The sequence below is a fragment of the Centrocercus urophasianus genome, unplaced genomic scaffold, assembly GCF_019232065.1.
Source record: "Centrocercus urophasianus isolate 14NV4802_14NV808 unplaced genomic scaffold, USGS_Curo_1.0 seq_40, whole genome shotgun sequence".
Classification (NCBI taxonomy): Eukaryota; Metazoa; Chordata; class Aves; order Galliformes; family Phasianidae; genus Centrocercus; species Centrocercus urophasianus.
The window spans coordinates 1,811,766-1,834,150 of NW_024884978.1; the positions used below are offsets into that span (position 1 = coordinate 1,811,766).

General features: G+C 48.8%; 2 protein-coding genes across 8 annotated transcripts in view; one reads left to right on the plus strand and one right to left on the minus strand.

The window, feature by feature from the left end:
* SLC16A6 (solute carrier family 16 member 6) overlaps window positions 1-7,678 on the plus strand; it is an 8,143-nt gene extending 465 nt beyond the window's left edge. The window contains exons 2-6 of one of the 2 annotated variants that reach the window (XM_042833055.1): window positions 1,162-1,403; window positions 1,942-2,085; window positions 2,641-2,769; window positions 3,811-4,638; window positions 5,227-7,678. In XM_042833055.1, coding sequence (XP_042688989.1) covers window positions 1,169-1,403; window positions 1,942-2,085; window positions 2,641-2,769; window positions 3,811-4,638; window positions 5,227-5,468 — 1,578 coding nt within the window. In that variant the 5' untranslated portion in view covers window positions 1,162-1,168 and the 3' untranslated portion in view covers window positions 5,469-7,678. Of the gene's footprint in view, window positions 1-1,161; window positions 1,404-1,941; window positions 2,086-2,508; window positions 2,770-3,810; window positions 4,639-5,226 lie in introns of those variants that run through there. The other variant, XM_042833056.1, reaches the window with a different exon arrangement.
* Window positions 1-17,660, minus strand: part of ARSG (arylsulfatase G) — a 39,712-nt gene extending 22,052 nt beyond the window's left edge. The window contains exons 1-3 of one of the 6 annotated variants that reach the window (XM_042833050.1): window positions 17,582-17,660; window positions 16,600-16,766; window positions 15,722-15,821 (exon numbers count right to left, since the gene is read on the minus strand). The gene's annotated coding sequence lies outside the window, so the exon portion shown is untranslated. Of the gene's footprint in view, window positions 1-271; window positions 294-15,721; window positions 15,822-16,599; window positions 16,767-17,352 lie in introns of those variants that run through there. The other 5 variants (XM_042833051.1, XM_042833052.1, XM_042833049.1 and 2 more) reach the window with 5 other exon arrangements.
* Window positions 17,661-22,385: the final 4,725 nt, after the last annotated feature.

The window sequence follows — 22,385 nt, forward strand, 5'->3', positions numbered from 1 at the left end:
TTTTTTTTTTTTTTTTTTTTTTTTTTTTTTTTTTTTTTTTGCTTTAATAGCGTGCTTCCTTCCCATCCTCGTGCCATGACACAGGCATCCAGCGCCGGCCCCTCGGGAGGGATCGCGGCACTTCCCACAAAGTTTGGGCACCGCAAGGCGGTGGTCGTGTTTTTCCCCCATCGCGGGCCCCCCCCCACCTACCTTTTTCCCTCTATCCCCTCTAACTCGGAAGGATGCTGGTGGCAAATCTCCCCCCCCTCCTACACCGGCCGTGACCCACCTGGCGGTGCCGCAGAGTGTGGCGGTGGGTGCTGGGGAGGGGAGGATGGGGGGGGGTCCCACGGGGCACCCACTGTCACGGCTGGGTGCCTCGCTGCCAGGTGAGAAGTTCCCCGGTGGGATGGGGAAGCGCTGTCGGAGCCGCCCAGGGTTCAACCGAGCGTAAAATGGAGGAGGGAAATGCCTGGGGGGTAGGTGAGGGGTGTCGTGCACCGGTGGCCCCTCTTGGGTGACGGCTGCAGGCGGCGCCGGGACCGCGTCCCTACGGGCAGCGCAGGTGTTGCGATGCAGAGCTGAGCCGGGGCCGCGGGTCTGGCCGTGCTGAAAAGCACCGCAGCGGCGCTTTTGGGGTACAGGTGTGCTCCCGAGGAGTTGCCGAATGCCGACAGCCGCTCGATGTGACGTTTGAGGGCTTTAAGGAGCAGCGGCTTGCTGCGGTGTGCCGGTGTCACTGATCGACGCTGCGGGGAACGAGAGGCACCCCGAGGTGCGGGCGGCCGCGGGCCGTCACTGCCCAGCGAAGGGCTGCGGATGGGGAGGTCGGGCGCAGTCGGGAAGCCGTGCAGCCCCGGCAGCCCTCTGGGTGCCGCGGTGGATCTTTCACGAACTGCATCCATCCCGCTGTGCTGGAACGCAGCTGATCGCTGGGTTTTGCTGATGGGAACGGCTCAACCCGGTGCTGAGCGGAGAGTTTCTGGTCCTTGGTTCAAAGGGCGCGGGTAGAAATGGTCCCTCTGGGACTGTCGGGGGAGGGACTTCAGCCCAACTCCTGGATTTAATTCCTCAGCAGCACGGGGACTGCCTAGCAGCTCCGGCCAGCTGCTCAGCCGTGCCTTGGTAAGCAAAACTCATCTCGAGCTGATGCCTGGTTTGTTCTCTCCTCTTTTCCAGATCAAAAATGACTGTCAAAGCTGTAAAAATGCCGTGCACCACTCCAAATGTTTATACTAAAGTGCCTGACGGAGGATGGGGCTGGGCAATTGCTGTGGCTTTCTTCTTTGTGGAAGCTCTTACATATGGCGTTATAAAATCATTTGGAGTTTTCTTCAACGACCTGATGGAAAGCTTTGATGAAACCAACAGCAGGATATCGTGGATAATATCCATCTGTGTGTTTGTGCAGACTTTCACAGGTAAGAGTAAAGGGCAAGAGCCAGAAGGTGCAGTTCTGCTGCTGACTCAGCACGTGGAGGCCAGGGATCAGGGACTTGTGTCCCAATGGCTCCATGTTAAATTGCAGCCTCCAGGCTTTGTGGCTGTTTTCTGAGACACAACCAAATGGCTGTCCCAGCCCCCTGGTCTCCCTGAGCTACAGTTCCTGCATGGCACAAGGACGTGGCCCTTGGCCCAGCTGCTCAGCTCTCAAAGGAGACGAAACTCTGACAACAGAACACCAAAACCTGACTCAGTGGTGGAAAAAGATTAAAATATAACCCGAGCTTCACCAAAACCCATTTGCTCCTGCTGGTTTGTTCCAGGCTGTCCACCCATGCTGGTTCTTATCCCACTGCCACGAGCTGCGTGCTGCTGCAGGAGCGATGCTCCGCTATGCGAGCAGATGGGGAGGTGTCACATGGAGGGGATGGGGGTACCTGCAGGAGGTGGCTGGTGGTGGAGCTGCTGGTTGTGTCGTTGCTGACCTGTGCTGACCGCAGCTCTCTTCCCATCCAGCTCCTCTGTCGACGGTGCTCAGCAACCGCTTCGGTCACCGCTTTGTCGTGATGGCTGGAGGGGTGCTGGTCAGCACGGGCATGATCACAGCCTCCTTTGCCCACAGTGTCGTTCACATGTACATCACCATCGGCATCATTTCTGGTGAGTTCCCCTCTTCTCAGACCTGCCATACGCTTGGCTTGCTCCCGCTGCTTCCAGCGAGCTCTGCTGGGGAACGCTGCCACGCTCGGGCAGGAGCTGTGACTGCTGGGCTCAGAGGAACGCCCTCCGTGGGATCACGTTCTCTCTTCTCCTTTTTCTCCCTGTTATTTTTCCCTTGTTCCCATCTGGCCTGGGTGTCCTGCTCACATCTGCTGTCAGTCAGCTTGCCTCGCTTACGGGAGCGATTGCTACAGGCTGAGTCCTTGAGCAGATGGGGTCCTCCAAGTGACGCTGCTGGCTGTTTGGGAACAGGTTTGGGGTTTTGGGCGTTTTGTTTTTTCTTGGGTTTTGCTTTTGTTATTTTTCTCTCTTCCAATTTAAAAAAAAATAACATTCTGGTTTCCCCAATGATTTTTTTTCCAGGGTGACTTGCTGAGTTGGCCGAAATGATACTGTGTAATCTCGCCATGGGGAAAGCTGACTTAACGTGTTCTCGCATCGGTGTTTCCCCCTCCCTTACTTGTTGTTATGGCAATTTTTGGCATTTATTCACAGGCCTCGGGTACTGCCTCTCTTTCCTCCCGACTGTCACCATTTTATCACAGTATTTTGACAAAAGACGTTCGCTGGTCACAGCAGTGGCATCTACAGGGGAATGTTTTGCTGTCTTCCTCTTTGCACCAGGTACAGTGCCGGAACACCACCAATTCATGCATGCCTAAAGCACAGCACTACTCTGATCTTTCTCCCAACAAAACAGTGCATGCTGGCCTCCCCATGAGCTGCTGCAGCCCCTGGGTGGTTCTCATGTACTCATGTCCTGCAGGCAGGGTTGCAAGTAATCCTGCAGAGCTGAGAACCATGTCTGACACCCTTTCCTGTCCCAAGGAGCTGTGCTGCAGGATACCCACATCCCCAGCATAGGGGACACAGCGGGGAGCTCGCAGCTGTCTTAGGCCACAGCAGGGAGAGGGGAAGAGGCACAGCCAGGTGCTGGCAAGGGTTGGGAAAAGGGCTGAGCTCACCCAGCATCACCAGGCAGAATAGGACATGCTACACTGATACACAACCTGCTGCTTCCTTATATAGATCTTGCAGGCTAAAAATAAGACCGAGAAACTTCAGCTATTTAAAACATAAGGCAGTACAAATCACAAGCCCACTAACCTTTAGGAGCAGTCCTAAGCACAGGAAAGTGACACGTCCCCATCACCACCTGCTCCCCACCAGCGTGTCACAGCTTCAGAAGTCATTTCCCCCCCCCTTCTGATGGGTTTCTGATGTGCATGCTTGCTTCCAGCTAATACCCATCACAAAGCTTAGCTGATTGCAGATGAAGGCTTGCAATTAAGCAGTTACATGCACCTTAGAGTGAGGCTAACAGGCTTCCTCTAGTAGCTGGTTTCAGGGTGGGGTCAGCTGGAAGAGGAAACTCAAATGTTGAGTTCACTTTCATTCACTAAAAATAGCACCACCTCTGTCCTTGCGCATCCCCAGCTAGCTGGGACCTCAGGAGATAGCCTCAGCCCATTGACAACCCAGGAGATGTTTGGAGTTGGAAGGGACCCTTAAAAGTCATCTAGTCCAACTCCCCTGCAATGACCAGGGACATCTACAGCTCAGTCAGGTTGCTCAGAGCCTTCCTTAGCTGTAAACTCAAATAGCTTCTTGGTGCAACTGCAGGGATTTCTAACGATGCTCTCTTTTTCTGCTTTCTTTCCTCAGTAAACACCCATTTGAAGGAGCAGATCGGCTGGAGATACAGCCTCCTTTTTGTTGGGGCACTGCAGCTGAGCATTGTCATCTGTGGATCGCTGCTGCGACCCATGATAATCAGAGAGCAAGAAGAAGCAGCAGTGAAGGCGCAGCCTCCAGAAGAGCCTGCAGAGACAAAGTACATGCTTGAAAACGAGCAAACACGCACCTCAATAGAGTCCATTGACTCAGGAGTAGAAATAACTACCTCACCCAAAAATGTGCCTGGAAACACCAAAGCAGAGCCGAAAAGTGACGAACCAAAGGACCATGTACAGATAATTGTTGAAAATAACAGCACCCCTACAGAACCAAAAACCAAACTACTGGACTTCTCTGTGATGAGAGACTATAGCTTTATCTGTTATGCATTCTTTGGCCTGTTTGCTACCCTGGGATTCTTCGCTCCCTCCCTGTATGTCATTCCCCTGAGCCGCAGCCTTGGCATCAGCAAAGACCATTCTGCATACATACTGTCTGCAATGGCAATTGCAGAGGTCTTGGGCAGAATTTCAGCTGGCTGGGTGCTCAACAAAGAGCCTATCCGCAAGATCCACATCGAACTCATCTGTGTCGTTCTGCTGTCCGTAGCACTGTTTGCCTTCCCTTTTGCCTCTGAATTCTGGGGGTTGATGACATGTAGCATATTTTTTGGGTTCATGCTCGGAACAGTAGCGGGCACACACATCCCACTGCTGGCAGAAGATGACGTGGTTGGCATTGCAAGAATGTCTTCTGCAGCTGGAGTCTATGTCTTCATTCAGAGCTTCTCTGGGTTGGCTGGGCCACCCCTTGCAGGTAACACTTTCATTGTGGGGTGGTTTTTTTGTGTGTGTTTGACAGATATTGGTGCTGGCTCATCTAGAAAGCTTTCTGCCAGCCCTAATCATAGAACTGCCCTAAAGACCTGCAGCTAGCACGAGGAGACTCAGAGCCACAAGGCTGCTGCAATGCAGCTCTGCAGAGTCCCACAGATGAGGCAGTCTCCACTGAGGAACCTCAGAGCAGAGAAAAATACTGCAGTGCAACCCTGATCCTGTCAGGCACCTACTGCCAGCATCACTTCAGGCTGTACTGAATGGTAGAAGCACACGACTTGCCCTGTCCATGTTTTTGCCATACTCAGCCAAAAGACAGACTCTCTTGTAAGACAGAGATGCCTAAAGTATTGCAGTCCTAGAGTGACTGCAGTGACTAATGCTCTGTCTTGCCTAGCAGTGACTTGCAGAACACATTTTTACTGCTAATTTTAAAGTAACATCTATTTGTCATTAAGCGTCCTTTCCTTGCAAATTATGATGCTGTGGTACCTGGATTAGAAGCGCTATGGGAGGGATGGGCAAGAGCGTGGGGGCAGGCTGTGGCTAACTGACTTATTTTCTGTAGGTGTCATAGTGGACAGAACACAAAACTACAGCTCAGCCTTCTACTCCTGTGCTGCTGGCACGGTCATGGGTGCTGTGTTTCTGTCCTTGGTGAGACCGTGCAAGGTTGGGATGTGCCACCAGCAGCCACGGGGCGCAGAGGGAAGCGTGGTGGAAGGCACACAGGACTCACCAGAGGACTTCATAGACATGGACATTGGGAAGGCAGATCATTCAGGAAAAGGCTCTGACAGCGTGGCTTAAAAACCACTCCTCTACCAAGCATCCTTGGTGTAAGACTACGGAAAATGTCAACTCTGCTCCACATTTTAAAACTACATTCTGAAGGGAATGTGAAATTTTAAATGTGAACAGAACAGTTGCTATCAACAACTTTTTTTTTTTTTTATTCTTAGAAAAAACTTTTTTTAAAACCAACTGAAAGCTCCATAGAAAGCCACAAAAGAGCAGCTCCTGCCTAGCATGAAGATGTGATGCACACTCCTGCTTTCCAGTACCACCTGTAGCTGAAGTCTTGACCAATTCCATGTGAAAAACTGAAGAGCAGAACCAGCCCATGCAGCTCAAGCCAGCGGAGCAGTCTGACTGTCTCCATCCCATGCTGCAAGCCCTGTGCAGTCCAGAAACCAATTACACTAACGAGAGAAGAGTATTTCATGCAATACCAGTAGCCAACTGCATTTTCTTGCAGAAGAATATGAACTGATGTTTCAGATTTGAGGAGGAGGCCAGGCTGGATAGCGGCTTAAAACATTGCAATTATTCTTCTAATTAACTTGAATGTCACAAATGCTGGGAAATTGGAGGTTCCATATGTCTTTATGGCCAGTTATTACTGCACATGTATCACAATAAGGTCATTTTTCTTCTCCTGATTGATTTTTTTTTTTTTTTTTTTTCTTAACTATTTTCTATTCGTTTTCTGTTTATAATTTAACTATTTATTAATTTATTCTGATAGTTAAAGGACATTATTTTAAATAACTGGAGAGGAAAAATTATCTTCTGCATAGTGGGAAGCTGTCTTTACGTTAGTCTCTTCAATACCTATATTGTATTGCTCGCTTGTGAAATCATTAGGAAACTTAATTTTACAGCGTAGTTGTTTTTAATAGGTAGCTCTTAGGTAGCCCAATTATTTAAAAGATGACGATGGATAATAATAATAAACTACAGATTCAGCATCTCTTTCTGTAAGGCCTCAGCTGCTGGCAGCAGATCTGGCTGCGCTGCCACGACCAGATCGCTGCGCAGGGAAGATCCGGCCCAGCATGTCTTCAGCCATGTCTGAATGTACCCCAAAATTTCCCCTCTAGGGGCACAGAGCTCTGTGCCACATCACTGAGCAAAGGCAGGTTGGTGCCAGCAGCGCCCCTTCCTCCCACACTCAGTGAGAGGCTCTTTGCTGCTGCCTTCAGGGAGAAACGAACTGGAGCCCGTGTGCATTTAATCTGTGAAAGGGAGTGCGAGACAAAGTAGTGGCTGTTCATGTAGTCTTAGTGGGAGAGGCTCCCGCTCACGGTGACACAAGCTTGCTTACCCCACCTATATGCATCTTAATGCCTCTAGGCAACTCAGGGGGATCGATAAAACAAGTCTGCTTCGGTTCGATGCTTTGGAAAAAAAAGCATTTCTGTGCATTTAAGTGGAAGTGGCATCATGCATTAACTGCTACACTGACACGTCTGTGCGTTCTACCAGCCATAGATATGTGGGACAATCTGTTAAACTCCTCTTTGGGAAGGTGCTTGATTTGTTTTTCTGTCTTAGATGTCCAAAAATGAGACAGGCACTCGTGCAACCAGTTGGCTGCAGCAGCCCATTGCCATTGCCTGGCAGCTGTCACGTCCACGCTGCATCTCGTGTCCTTTCTGTGCCTCAGCACTTTATCATCCCCAGCAGAACCTCACGCCAAGGACTGGAAGACCCCTCACAGAGGACTCATGCATTGTGAGTCAGTGAGTCAATGATCAAATGTGTCGCGTTTCGATGTGCTTTTATTTATTGTTAATTTATGATACTTCAAGCACGTTGGTAAATGTTCTGTAGCCTATAATTGTAAGGTTATTGAAGTCTTTGTAATACGAGACCTCACTACAGCACTTTGCTATTACAACTCTGCTTGAAAGTGGAATAAGGCCTCCAGGTTCTGTGTGTGTGTGTGGAAGCTCTCCGTTCTGCAGATTTACGAGGTTCTACTGTATTATTATTATTGTTTGTTTGTTTGTTTGTTTTTTACAACCGTTTCCAATACAGCTCAAATCCTACATTTGTCACTGACCTCACAGCACGTTTCTGTCCTGGCTCCAGCAGGGCAGCACGGCTGTGCCGGCCCAGCAGGTGCCAACGAGCTCAAAGCAGGATTTACTGATTTGTTTGTAATGTATCTACTGGTCTCTGGAAATACTCTAAACACTGAGTTTTTTGCAATAAACTTATTTGTTTTTTTTTAACCTCTTTTTTTTTTTTCCTTCATTTTGAATTCATTTTGAACCTCCCTCTCCCCCCAGGGCTGCTGCTGCTTCCCCTACCAGGAGGGCTGTGCTGCTGCACATCATTCCTGGGGCTGAAGCAGTGTGTCTGCCCTACAGCTTGGGCAATCCCATGTTCTATATGAGCTGCCTGGAAGCTGGTAGCTTAGTGCTGACCTCAAGGGTACTCTTGTCAACCCTTATAGCACAGGCCTGATTGTAAGCAGCCGCTCCTGCTGCTGCTGCTGGGTGTGAGTGGGAATTGAATTGGTGCTACTCAGAGAGGTGATCTGCATGTCTTCAAGAAGCAGGCAATCATGTCATTATTATATCATCTCTCTCAACTGCAGAATGCTTTCTACTTGCCAGGCTGGACAGCTTGTGTATCAGAAACCAAGCTAAAAAACTCCAGGGTGGTTGCACTAAGTGACAATTTTCTCCCCCTCAAACCTCACTTCTCTTTATACCAGTTGAGATTATGTCCTCCCTCATTTAGTCTGTAGCTCCCAGAACCGCCAACCCCTGCAAAGAGCTCTACAGCCATGCTGCATCATTTCAAATATGAGTGCATATATTCAATTTGCAAATTAACTACTTGCTGAAAGACTCATCACACCACTGATACACACTAATTGCAATTTGCTTTCATTCCAGTTGCAAAAGTTCTAGAGCAGAGATGATAATATGTGCAAGCAGAGCAGACGGCACAAATACCAGAGTGCCAGGAAGATCATCAGTCTCCAGATCTGACTCTGGCTCGTTTACAGTAGTGAACAAACATTATTTGCAACAACTTCCACAAAAGAACAACAGAAGAGCTTTACAAAGGCTGCTCTTAGGTATAAGAGCATGTAAAGCTGTAACACTATCACGTCTCCCACCACACAATTTTGAGTAATTCTTCCCACCTGGTTTAAATTAATGGCCCATGACCTCCTCTGTTATCCTGGTCTGAAGGCATTAATGCCAGAATAAAATAGAGTAAAAACACTTCTGCTTAGTAACTGTATATCCAATTTGAACCAGTAAATAGGAGGACAGCGTGGGAGAGAAGAGCTCACTTCTGCAAGCCTCCACACTCCCTTCAGAAGGGATTGTATAAGCTCTGCAGTCATCTCGCCAACGAGGGCAATGCCAACCAGATGTAAGCACAGGAAATTACACAAGGGCAGCTTGCAGAGGGCAAAAAATGCCAGCCATAGGTGTCTGTCCATCCTAAAGCAGAAAGCTGTCTTGTTCCTTGTTTGGGGGAATAGAGGTCTTTAAAAAGAAAGCCCCTCTCTTTTTTTTCCCCCATTGAAAACTAAAAGGAACAGCAACCTGTTGGCCTTTGTCACTTGCTTTAGATGAGCTAACATCAGGTACTCAGAGGGAAAAATGTCTTTAAAAACAGCTAAACTGGTTTGGGGAGGAAAAAAAAAAAGTGAAGTAGGTGCTTACAAAACAACACAAGTGTTTTAATGATTCCCTTCAGATGTTAGTTGTTAGCATGTGAGATCATTGTTTTCCAGCTGCCCATAGTAAACATGACCTGAATTTTCACACTGATGCAAGCACAAAAAGCAATCCTTCTCCCTCCTTAGAGCTCACCCTGAAGATGTCTCAGAGTTCAGTTTTAGAGAGGCTCAAGTAACTGCTGGCTTTGTTTAAAGAGCAACAAAGAGAAAAGCACTGTTTGCAGAGGAATTACTTTCTACTTGGTGACCAGTGGGTAACACCGAAAGGCAGAAACCCTCCTTTTGCACTGGAACACCACACCAAGAGCACGTGTTTCCCTTTGGCCAGAGATGCTTTGCACAGAAATCTGCCCGCTGCCCATCAGCACTGTGAGCACAGACCCACAGGGGCCTGGGGACTCTGGGCTGGAGAGGGAACGGTTCCCTTTAGTGCAGTGCTGCTGCAGGAGGCATCCAAAGATGCTCTCAATTAAAGAACCCTGTTGTCAGCTGAAGTTTATGTACCTCCTATGGGTCGAGGCAAACTCCGGGGTTCCTGGCAGAGATATACAGAGTTTTTCCCTCCCCACTGCACTCACACAGACTTTTATTTGCAAGATGTGCAAACCCATAGCCTACGCTAGCATAAAGCTCTTTTTTTTTTTTTTTTTTTTCCCTGCAAATTGCAGCAAGTCATGCAATAAATCAAATACAACCCCCCACCCTCTTTCCTACAGCAGTTGTCAAGCCCCAGTTACGACAATTTGTGGTAAAATATTACTCACCAGCATTTTGGCCTGTGTGAGAAGCTCTGCCTCTGTAAAGACAGCCCCCTAAATCACTGCTTTGTCACAGAAGCCACAAGCGTAACCAAAAGACTTATTACACGCAGACATTATGAGAAGAAGGCCAACAAGACAATAGTTCCCCCTGCTTCCTTTTTGTCAAAGCTTTCACTAATGCTGTGAATGGCTTTTGCTCCTTCAGCTGCTGCTGGCTGCTTGCTGTGGGCTGCCCAGCCCTTGGGCACTGTGAGCATTGCTGGGAGCTCGTGCCAGAGCCTTGCACCCCTCACCACGAACCTTTGCTTTGAGCACCACAACAAGTTAGCTGAGGGCACGTGAAGTTATCGCAACCTGCACAGCAAGGCTGCTTTGCATTTGGCCACTGATGTCTCTCCCGTGCTGAGGACTCCACATTTGGATGCAGTGCTCCAGGTGAGAGCTCACCAACATGGAGATGATCTGCTGCAGAATGATCCAAAGACCTGGAATAACCAGAGAAATTACAGCCATGGTTTGTCTAAGGACTGTGGGAGTTGGGCACAGGGAACCAACCCCAGCAGGGAGAGGGGTTTTGGTTCTCACTGCTCCCCATGCAATGCTGCTGCTGGAGCAAAGCACTCTCCAGCTCTGCCCTGGGCACTGAGCAGGTGCCCCAACCCCAGCACAGCCCCTGCTTATCCCCATTGTGTGCAATGGGGGAAGGTTTCCTGAGGTGGGGTTACTGTAAATTGATGACTAAGTAACACAGGGATGGGTGCCCAGGTCACCTGAAGAATACACAGACATTTCAGTCACCTCTGATCCATTTCTGGTCCATTTCTGATCCATTTTTGTCCCTTGGACAAATCCACTGCTGAGGCCAGTTTGAGTTTCAGCCACTTCCAGACACAACATTTGAGCAAAGTCACTTAAAACCTTCCCCTCGCATGCCTGCTTTTTCTGTTGGTGTCAGCACACCCTGGGCACACACCCTGGCTGCAGACAGCAGTGCTCTGGGGACACCTCAGTTCTCATGGGCACTGTTATTCATGGCTCAGCACTGGCAGCCAGGAGCTAGCACAGTAAATGCTGCACTCTGCGTTCTCATAGAAAGCCAGCAGCAGGTGTAAGGAAAGAGACTGCTTGGTCTGCACAGAGAGGAGAGCAGGGCAGGATCCAGCAGCAGCAAAGACTGGGCTGAAGTTGGGGTGCACCCACAGCAGGACTCCTCTGCTCTACTAAGGCAGCTGCGTGCTACAAGCCAGCTTTTGCTGAACTGTGCATCGTGCATGCCAAGAAACTTGGCATTTGGCAACACATGTGGAGCAGGAGGACCATATCCTGCTAGGATCTGAGCACTCTGCCCCTTCCCAAACACTGCAAGGCTCCCTGACTGCTGGGAAACATCCCTCACCCTCCTCCTGCAATAGCCCATGCCTTCAGGCTTTGAGCTCGCCCTCACCACAACACATTAGTCACCAAAATGCTGCCTGCACTTGTATCTCCCTCCCTCATGCACCCCAGGCTTTATCAACAACAGCTTATCAGTAGCAGCCACTCAGAGGAGCAGCCCCACGGCACTATCGGTGACGTGAGGCAGGGCTGGATCACTGCTGTCAGCTGGTCTCACCAGGCAGATAGATCAGGCTGGTTTTGTGCCTCCAGGAAAACCCAGACCCCTCCCATGCATCATCAGAAAGACCCAGAAACAAAACCCACGCACTCTCTGCACAGAGCTGCCTGCCAGACTTCAGTCCTGCTGGCCTCGGAGTCCAACAGGAGCACTGCACACCTCTGTGAGCTCAAAAGCTCTGAGTGCAGCAATTCTGCAACAGCAAAACTCCCCCCATGTCCACCTGCAGGGGAACCACTTGGTCCTTGCAAGACTTTCACTCCTTCAGTGACTCAGCACAAGTCCCCATGCTCTGCCAGAAGTAAAACACATTAAATAATCAGTACCTGGAAAGACAGAGCCTGCAGAGTCTCTCCCATTCGCAGGCTGTTTTTCTCCTGCCCCAGCTGGTGAGGAGTCAGAGCCCTGCATGGCTTCTTTCAATATCACAATTGAGAGCCCTCAGAAGAGAACTTGGAAACAAACTCCCTTTACAATTAGCAGAAGTCCTGGCCCAAACACATCACCTCAATATTTAAATACAAAACCACGTTCAATCTTTGGTTTGTCAAAAGTTTTCATTGAAGCTGCCCATATCCTTCCCAGATCTACAGCGTTAGCTTCACACCTCCACGATTTTTCTTCCATCTATTTTGCACAGCCTTGAATAAGACAGGAGTTTTCAAGAATTTCTTCATGCGTTTAAGATCAGGGGTGTATCTGAAGGAAGCAGGGCTGGCTCTTCTAAAGCTAGATACAGCTAACCAAGTCCAGCCAGTATTTCTTTGTCACCAATGCATGTGCCTGTAGTTCTGACCCAATTCTGCAAGCTGCTCTGCTGGTGAAATCTGACAGTGGCAGCACTTAGGAATGTACCTGTACACTTGGAAGTGCTTCTTGGACTGTACTCTTTAAGGACCAGACCTTGCAGCCCAACCTGCATGTTGTACTTCTGGGGACAACGGCGTCTTCTGTGCAAAAGCAGGAGCCAAACTGGTCAGCTAACAGTGTGTGTAAAGCAATAACTGAACATAAATGGTATATTTTTATAGGGTTAATTTGTTTCTGTGTAAAAACAATAACAATAAACATCAGAATGTGTGTTTCTATTTCAAAATGCTATTTATATACAGAGATGCAATTTATTGTGTGCTTTCTCATTGGCAGAATAGCAGATAATTCACACACTTCAGAGAAACTAATTGCTCTCAGTGTGTAAGAGCAGGAAGGGAGCACCAAAGTAGATCTGTGCAGCAGGGTGCACAAATTAATCCTGAAAATGATGCCCAGTGGGAATTCTCACCTGCCAGCCTGGTCTGGGGCCCAGGGATGAGTGAGTCAAGTTACCAGGAAAGAGAGGAAATATCCTACCTAGGTGATGTCAAGCGAATTGAAAGGCTGACCACATCCTGGTAACATTAATTAAAAATAACACCCCGACACAGGAAATTAAACCTTTCACGTGAGGCGCCAATTAAATCTGTGAACCCGCTTCAGGAAAAAAAAATCATAAAAATCAGAAACTATGTAAATAACGCGGATTAAAGTCCAAGGCGCCTCCTCTCGATCTCCACACGGGCAGACGTCTGACCCTCTGCCTGCAATGCACTGCCAAGGACAGGGCCTGGTACCAGGACGGGCTCTCAGGGCAGCGCTGCCCTCAGATGATGTCTCCCACACCCACAGCCAGCTCCCTCAAGAGCAGCAGTTCACTCACCGCTGCCTTTCACCTGCAAATGCTGTTTCACTTGTGCACAGGGACTCTCATTCCTGCAACCTTAGCACTAGCCTTACAGTACATGAGACATTAAACTTTTGCAGCTGTGTGTAGTGCAGCACACCCCAGACCCTATTTATAAAAGAAGTGTTCAACAGTGATGAAGACAAACATTCCTGGATACAGGCGGCATCAGCAGAGACCAAACACTGCAGCATCCTGTTAGCAACCAGTGTCAGCCAAGAGATGATACAAACATGAGCTTTTCAGTGAAGAATTTTTAATGCACTGGTAGATTCTCATCACGCTGTAAATTTTAAAATAGTTCGTAGTAAATGATGGAAAGTAACCCTTTAAATACCCGAGCTTTTCTGTGTGTACTCTACACTTCTTTTGCCTGCTTTTTCTGTAAGCTTTAGTCCTACACCACATCAAAACCTGCTGGTAACCACCTGTGGCTCTTCTTGAACACTTCCAGGGACTCGGGGGAAGGAGACTTGATGGCTGTGCTGGGCCCTGCCCATGACAGTAAGGCTTTCACCATAAACAGACAACACAAAATGAGAAAGTTGCAAGATGTTAAGATTTGAATGCTGTAAGACCAAAGACTTCAGAGTCATTTTCTCACCACTGCATTCTGCTCCATGCTCTTAATAAAAGTGGGGTTAACGCTAGCTAGGAGGTCTTCAGCCCCTGTGTGCAGCAGAACCCTCCTGCCTCTCTCCCTCCAAGTGCCCTGGCAACACCTGCTTCTTGTTAGCAAAACAAATAAACAGTTTGTTTCTAACCACAAGTATAACTCTCTACCGCTGACATTTCTTTGCACGTCTCAAACCGCAGCTTCCTTTTGAAACCCTAAACTTACATGCTCCCTCAGTTCTTTAGTAAGACTGTAGAAAGATGAGAAAAACAAGCAGCCGTGCAGAGACAGAAGCGACAGTATCTACAGCAACAGCTGAAACAAAAACTAACGCAGGGGTTGTGAAATTCGCCGTGCAGGGACACTCAAACAGGCTGAGTGGTACATATTGATGGTGAAATAAATCTCATGAGTGAGGCGTCAGCTCCCAGGCAGGGCTCGTGCTCCCAGCCACCAATTCCCATGGCACTTCCCAGGCAGAGGCAAACCCTGGCAGCGGTGCTCTGCTCCTGACACCTCCGTCTCAGGAGGCCGTGGGAACAGCTGATAAGAGTTTTGAAGATGCAATGCTGGCATTCATGCCCTGCTGTACAAGATCAGCAGGGCAGCGGGTGATGGCACCAAGATGCAGGTGGGCGAGCAGCGAAAGAGCCCTGCAGCAGGGTGCTAACAGCACGGCTGCTGAAGGAGAAGAAAGAAAAGTTTGGCTATTGCCTTCTGGGACTGCCCAGACCTGAGAGCTTTCAGCGTGGCACACCGCAGCTCACACCTGCGAGCTTGGCACAGCTCAGAGGACACCTATCTGAGCTCCCCAGGTGCCCATGGCACTGGCACAGTCCAAAAACCCGCCCAGTTTCACAGCCTGCGTTAGGTAAACTCTTCCTCTCTACACCTCCTCATCTTCCTCCGCTCCTTTCCGCTCACAGTCCCGCTGCACGCCGCGCTCCCCCCCCCCCCGCCGGGGTGCAGCTCGGAGCCGGGGCCGGGCGGCGCTGCGCAGCCCGCTGGCGCCCCCTGCTGGCCGCCTCCGCGGGGCTCCCGGATGGCAAAGCGGAGCCCAGCGTTGGGGGGAAGCCGGCACTCCGGCCGAGCTGTCAGCGATGCTTTCAGCTCTTCATACGGTATTTTTAAGGCTGAAGACACTGTGGGGTTGCTGCTGCCCTTACCCGCACACCCCGTCACCATGCAAATCTGATTGTTTGAGCGTGACGTGCCTAGCAAAGTCTGACGCTTGATAGCTTTATCAGGGAAGGGCCAAAGAGCGTAATTAGGACTGGCACAGTTCACTCACCAGGGAGCCCTGCTGTGATCAGCGGGCCAACCCACGCTCTGAGCGTGGCACGGGTCACTGAAACTATCAGACTTACAGCTCACCTCTCACATGTCAGGAAGTTTTTAGCAGGTAAAAAACACGCTGCTGTTTGTTAGGGACTCCCCTCTTGGTTTTATTTGCATATGACACTCAGCAGAAGAAAGGGCGTCTGAGCAGCACGGTTCCACTCAGAATTTAGCACCACGGCATTCCTGTTAAAATCTTTAGCACCACAGCAGAATCAGTGCCACTCGTGTGCCCACCTTCTGCGAAGATTAGATAGCAATGAAGTGGAAATACATCCATCTTCTATCGCATAGCCATAAAACAAACTAAAAAGCAGTAACCCTGCTCACCTTCCACCACTCTTCCGCAGCAACCAGAATGTGATGATTTTGTATGATTAGCGCAGAACAGAACAAAACAATTCCATTGGAAGGGACCTCAAAGACCATCACGTTCAACTGAAGCTGACTGTTTCTGTTTTGAAAGTCATCTGAGTTTTCAAGGCACACAAAGTCATTGATGTAAGACAACACAGTACCTTCTGTCACAGGAGTTTGTCCAAAGGAAATTCCAACTCTCAGCTGGATGGAGGCGTAGCACAGCTATCCTCACAAAAAGCATCTCCTGGTTTTTGTCCCCTGAGATAAACAAACAAATAAAGAACCATTGATGACAAGGCTATTTTCAGGAAACAAGTGGAAATACAGAGAAAAGGTGTGAACATGCAGGGTCATTTTTACTAAGGAAATGTTCAGTGTTGAGCAGGACAGCCTGAGCCTCCAGGCAATTAGCCTAGGTGGTTTGGGTTGTTGGGTTTTTTTTTGGTTCACAGAAAGGACAATAAGAAATGTACATGCTTGAATCTGCTGCTGATTGCTAGGGGGCAAAGTCGTCTTGGCCCTATGGATATTAGAAAAGGCTCAGCAAAATACCTAATGAACTGCACCACAAGAAAAACACCCACTATGGGCAAATAGCAAATTTTATTACTGTACTTGCCCTAATTGTTTTCTCAACTTACATTTGACAAGAACATAAATCCCACATTATTATGCTCAACAAAAGGCAAAACACCTCTCTGTCCACTGCAGTTATTGAGGGCGTTTATTTCTCATGCACAGTGGCTGACAGTATAGCCTTTACAGAGTAATTCCACCAGCTCCCGAAGCACCAGGCTGCTGCTCTCAGATCACCCTGCCATCTGCAATGGGACTACTTCAATGAATAAAAGCTACAGAATCAGCTACAGGAGCTGGCATTTGGGCTTGCAAGATACTGACCTTTAAAATGTCTTCACACCTGTTCTCTCCAGCACTAAGCACTGGGAACAGGCTTTTAACAGACATCTCCACCTTGATTACTGGCCAACAAAGAATCTCAAGTTCCCTCTGTTTATCACCTAACAGCATTAAGTACCTGAGTCAGTCTGTAGGCTCACAGTGTGCCCATTTACTTGAGAAGCACATGTTGTATCTGCAACTGGAATAGGTTCTGGGATCTGTACGGTCAGACCACAGCAAAAGGCTTCACAGTACTCCTTCAGCCATCTCCTACCATCTTCCAAACGGAGTTCTTGAACAGACCTGTACAAGGAATTCAAAATGGCACGAAGTTATTAAAATGACATTAAATTATTAATTACCTTGCAGCAGAATAAGCCAATCAACTCGCTTAACAGCTTTTCTCAGAGCTGCAATATTCCCACTTATTGCGATTTTTAATGAATTTCGGTCCGTTTCACGGCACAAAAATACACAGACCAGCTGCTGTGCAGTACTGTAACATGTAACACAACATAGAGGCTTCAAAGGTCTTGTTGTGTTGATATCTCCCATCTTTACCAACCCTGCAGCAGCACTCTGCCCATCACATAAGTATAAATGTTCACCAACGACGGCTGCAACGCTGCACACCAAGGCCACACAACAAGAGCTTGGCTATCTGCCATCACACCCAACTGGGCCACCAGCAGCATCACTCCCCTCAGCATGGGACAGAACCCCAACAGGACCACCCACATCTCAACACAACCATCCCATATCCCAACACATCCCATCCCACATCCCAAAACATCCCAACACATCCCATCCATATCCCAACACATCCCATCCCACATCCCAGCACATCCCATCCCATTCCTGCACTTGGGATTTGTTTTCCAGCACTCACTGACGGCAGGAGCGCAATTACTCGCTTTACATGTCCGCGTGAGAGAGAGGAGCGTATTTTATTAACGGAATTCATTCCACAGCTATGAAGACAACCAAGCAAACGCTAACGCGCATACACAGCAACTGATCGGCACCAGTGCAGGCGTCACACGGACCACTACTAAACGAAGAGCTGCGGACGGAATACCCGAAACAGAATCGCTGTGTCCGTGCGGGGAGGAACGGACCTGCGGACGGGACCCACGCGAGACCCACACGGACACGGAGCCCCGCAGCCGGAAAAGGCCCCACCGCCCCGGAGCCGCCCTCGGCCCCGCCCGCCCCTCCGCCCCTTCCCCCGCACGGGCGGAGCCGGGCACGCCGACCTTCCGCCTCCGAGCCGGGCAGCGCGTTAAGGCTGCGGAGCTTAAGGCAGAAGGTGGTGATTCCTGCGCTGCCCTGGATAAGCGCGCCCATCGATGGGTTTCTTTCTCTACGCGGAGCAGCAGCTGCTTTGTGCGGAGCATCGCAGCTCCTGGATTCTGGGTTCTGTAGGTGTGTTGTCTGTGTTTCCCTGCCAGGAGCTGCACGGCCCCACAGCTTCTGTTTCTTTGGTGTTTGCATTAAAACAAGAAACAAAAGGCAGGTCTGAAGCCCCGTGATGTCTGTCTGCCTTTAGAGGCTTCTACAAGCATCAGTAAGGCGTGCTGCGCGATCAGGGAATCACGGACTGTCCCGAGGTGGAAGGGACCCATAAAAATCACTGAGAAAGAGGAAGAATCCAGCCCACAGATCCAAATTGTGTTCTGTTTTTTGTTTGTTTCTTGATGTTTTCATTCTCCCAGACATCTGAGAGACACAAACCAGAGAACAGACAGGATCCCAGCTCTCCCAGTGCCAAGATGGGGATTTAATTTCACACTTAGAGCTCCGTCCCGGTGCGGGATGTTATCTGCTGTGCTGACTGAGCACAGCTGCTATATTTAGTGCTCAGATCTCCTGCACTTCAGTCCTGTGCTTGGACCACAGCACTGCTCGCTCTGCCCCTCTGAGATGATTTTGTCTGAAGCAAACAGGGGCGGTTTGGATGCACGCAACGCCCCCAGCCCTCATCATTTCCAGGCACTCGGAGGCACGCTGCTGAGCGTACTTGCAAACATCAGCAGGCAGTTCTTTGGACAGGGTTGAGAGCAGCAAACAATCTCACCATTTACGTGTGCTATGGATCCGTTGTTTCTCGTGGTAATGATTTCAGCTCTGACCTGTTTGACAGACTTTGCATTAAGAGCTGGGTTTACCTGCGCCGAGTGAGACATGGGAATCCAGGTCCGCAAGAAATGCAAGCAGAATGATGGAGAAAAAATTAGTCCACACTACAGAAATCCATGATCCAAAGAGCTGCAGCTAAGGAAATGGGAATTCAAATGAGGATTTTGTCAGTTTTTTGCTTGTAAGGAACTGTAAAATGTGGGGTTATTTCCTACACCATTGCCAAGACCTGGAGCCATTCTGCAGTGGTCACTGCAAAAGTGAATTTGGAACTGGACTGATGAAACCCAGCCACAAAGAGCCGCTGGAGGACATGCACAGAAAATGATCCTTCACGAGAAGACAGAGCAGACCTTTTCTCCAGGAGTCTGAGTGCTCTGCAGAACTTATCTCAACATGCTGCCCGTCCCTCAGTAAGGAAGGCAGCACGCAGGCTGGAGGTGATTTCATTTCACTCGAGGTGTGCGAAGTGACACAGCCTGGGAGAAAGCAGCCCGACCAAGGAGTGACTCACATGAGCAACCTGGGACACAGCTTCAGGCTGAGAACTGCTCTCTGCAGTGGTGTTTCTCTCCTTGATGATGGAAGCTGACCCTCGTTCAGTTAGCTGCTATAAACACTGCTTAAATTTGGGCAGTAGCTCTGATCCAAGGAAAGCTGCCCTGCACAGAGCTGCCCCAACACCAAGGGCAGCCAAAGGTGTAAGCGAAGGTGTGATGCTGCACGTCCCCCTGTGCTTTGGTACAATCACAGACATTTGTCTTGCTGCAAGCAAACGATACAGGGCACAGAAAATAAAGCCTGGCTCCAGCTAAAGGCTCGGCTGTCAGCCAGATGCTTTCACATTCGATCCTTGCTTCTGTCAAGGGAAATATAAAACATTTTACCTTGCTAGTCTTAGTGAGGAGCTACTTTTGACAATTGATTTGCATCTCACATGTATAAATACTCTCCGTGTGTTTATGCTACTCTTGCAGGAAAATGGGATTTCCTTTCTGAAGGAGGAAATCTGTGTCAATCAGTGCTTTGTCTTGACAAAGAAACAGACAGGGTGACTTGCTGCTGACGTTCATCCATTGAAAAGATGTTCCCTTGCCTCGCTGGCATCCACAAATAAAAGATAGTAGGGATGATTATGCACCGATTTATTACACAATGAATGGCAACATTTCACTTGGAACAAAGGATCTGCTGCGTTCTGAAAAACATGTTTCTCCCTCAGTATTGCAGAGTCACGTAGACAGAGCACCTTTTGCAGCAGAAGGCAGGTTTGTGGTGCCCAGGTGGTAAAACTGGAAGCTCTGAGAGCTTTTTTTTTTAAAGGTATAACTTAAAGTTCACAGCTGCAGGTTGCAAGCGTGGATCCCCCCGCCAGCTCACAGCAGTGCTGTGCACACAGCTCCTGTGTCACACTGAAGACAGCAGCTCTGATGCCCATCGCTTTGCTGGTCTGAATCACATCCCCTTTTCTCCTCAACGTTTTGTAAGAGGGGAAGGGAGAGAGGGTGAAAGACAGTCTGCTTGGGTCATCTGCATGAAGAAGAGGAAGTTTTTCCCTTAATTCTAGACAGTTTTTTTAGCAAATGTCAGACATGAGCTAAAAAGGCTGCCACTGCTCAAGGCCTGCTCAGCTTGCTCAGCTTTCTCCCCTGCAAATCCTAACATTAACTCTTTGAAAATGCTAGTTGTTTTGGAGGTTTGCTGTTTGCTTGTTTCCTCTTTCTTCAGGAAAAAGAGAGGCTTCAATGGGAAATGGTCATCAACTGGTAGCTGCTTCTGTGACTAGATGTGGATTAATGTAGAAGAATCAAGCTCATACAGAAAACAGTGCAAAACATTACACCTAGACAACCCCAGAAGGCCTGCATCATTTATTGCCTTTTCTTTCTATAGAAGCTTAAAACCATTCTCAACCAAAGACTGCAGGTACGCAGAGCACTCAAAGTCGAGCCTGCTGTCAGGCTGCAGAGCACACATACTAATTGTGGAAGTGCTGACTGACTTAACAGCCTGATGTGAGTTGCTGGCCATTAATGACACAGGGTTGGTGTCATCCCACAAATGTCATTTGCATGGTATATGATCAGTGTGGAAACAGTCATTCATCATCTCAAGTCTGCATGGGGGAGTTTCAGTGTTAAGATACACACCCTTTTTTTCCTCTACTGTTTCCCCTTTTGAATCTGAGAAAGAAGTAGCTTCCTTTAACATAAGTTGACTGTCTTCCAGGCTTTGGCCAACAAGAACTAGAGAACACAGGGCAGAGCCTTTACCATGGCTCAGAGACATCAGACCTCTGATCCTGGATAGAGGAAAGAAATGGAAACCTAGCAAGGCTGCAAGCATTTTGACTGTAAGTCTTGCTACCTGTCAATGAGGAGAGGCCTGGGAACACAGCACAGCATCTTCTACACTGGCAAGATACAGGATCCTTTACATTGAACACTGGATTCAAAGACAGCAGATACTGAGAGGCACAGAGTTTTTTGCTTCCTCTGAAGTCCTAAATTAATCAATGCTAGCTGGCCTTGATCAGTGTCATCTCACTGATCCATATTACGTCATGTTTTAAACTCTCCAGACAGAGAAATTAGGTTTATGCACTTACTATGTATGCTGACAAACATGTCCCTACCTTATCCTCCCTATCCATGCCCTGCAGCCCTTGTTGCCTGCAGAACAAATGTACATCTTGCTAGTGACAGCCAGTAGCTGGGAAGACATGCCCTCTGAATTTCATCCTTTGTATGAAGGCACAGGTTGGAAGTTGCTCTGAACCAGAACCCTCCTCAGAGCAGCCTACATCAAATTCAGGCTTGTCAAATCGAGTGCTCAGCAATTAATCAAACTGTTCCACTTTCTCTTGAGGAGCAAAGCAGACACAGTAATGTGGTCTCCTGAGTGCATGTGTGAGCGGTGGCCATTTCTAACATCTCAAGTGTGCACTTCTGCTGGGTGTTTTGATTCCTTATCTTCAAGTCATCACAGCTCGTTTACTGAATTCACATGCAAGGATTTTGACTCTGCCACAGCAGTTTTCACAAGCCAGACTGGGAAGCTCACAATAGAGCCTTCCAAGAGCTTTCCTTTTAGCAATAAGGAGCAAGAAGCACGGAGCCCAGACAGCTGCTAAAAATGGAAGTTGCACTCAACCAGGAAAAATTTTGTCCCTCAGTAAGCATGCATAAAAGCACAAGGGAAGAACGCAGAATAATTTGCCACAATCCAATACTATCTAAATTAGACACAAAACGACCCACCCTACTGCAGGACCTTGTGGGACTCCTTGGACTGAGTTCATTGAGTAATTTCCATACAGTTGTAAAGAGCTTGTGTGCATTAGGCAAGACACTCAGCAGTAACTCGCACCAGAGCAGACTCATCCCATTTCCACCCATATCCCCAACACCGCTCCCACCTGGCAGCTGCTGCTCTAGCACTTTGCCATTCAGCCACTCCAGAGCAGACTGTCCATGTCAGCTCCTCACCAGGGCTCTGGATGTCAGCTCCAGGAGCAGCTCCTGCCTGCAGCCATGCTCGGCTCAAGCAGTGAGCAGGGCTGTTCCAGCACAGCTTCACTTGATTTTGGTTCCCTTGTGTCAGTTATTGTGTAATCACCAACTAACAGGAAGGAAGAGGCTCAAAAACGCAACCTACATGCAGTAGGCCGTGCAATTAGGTGTTCTGTTAAATAATTTATCAAATGCAACAAGACTTCTGCTTGCTCACAGACCCAGTCACAGCCCTTCTCTGCCCACATGGCTCTCCCTGCTGCTGCCAGAC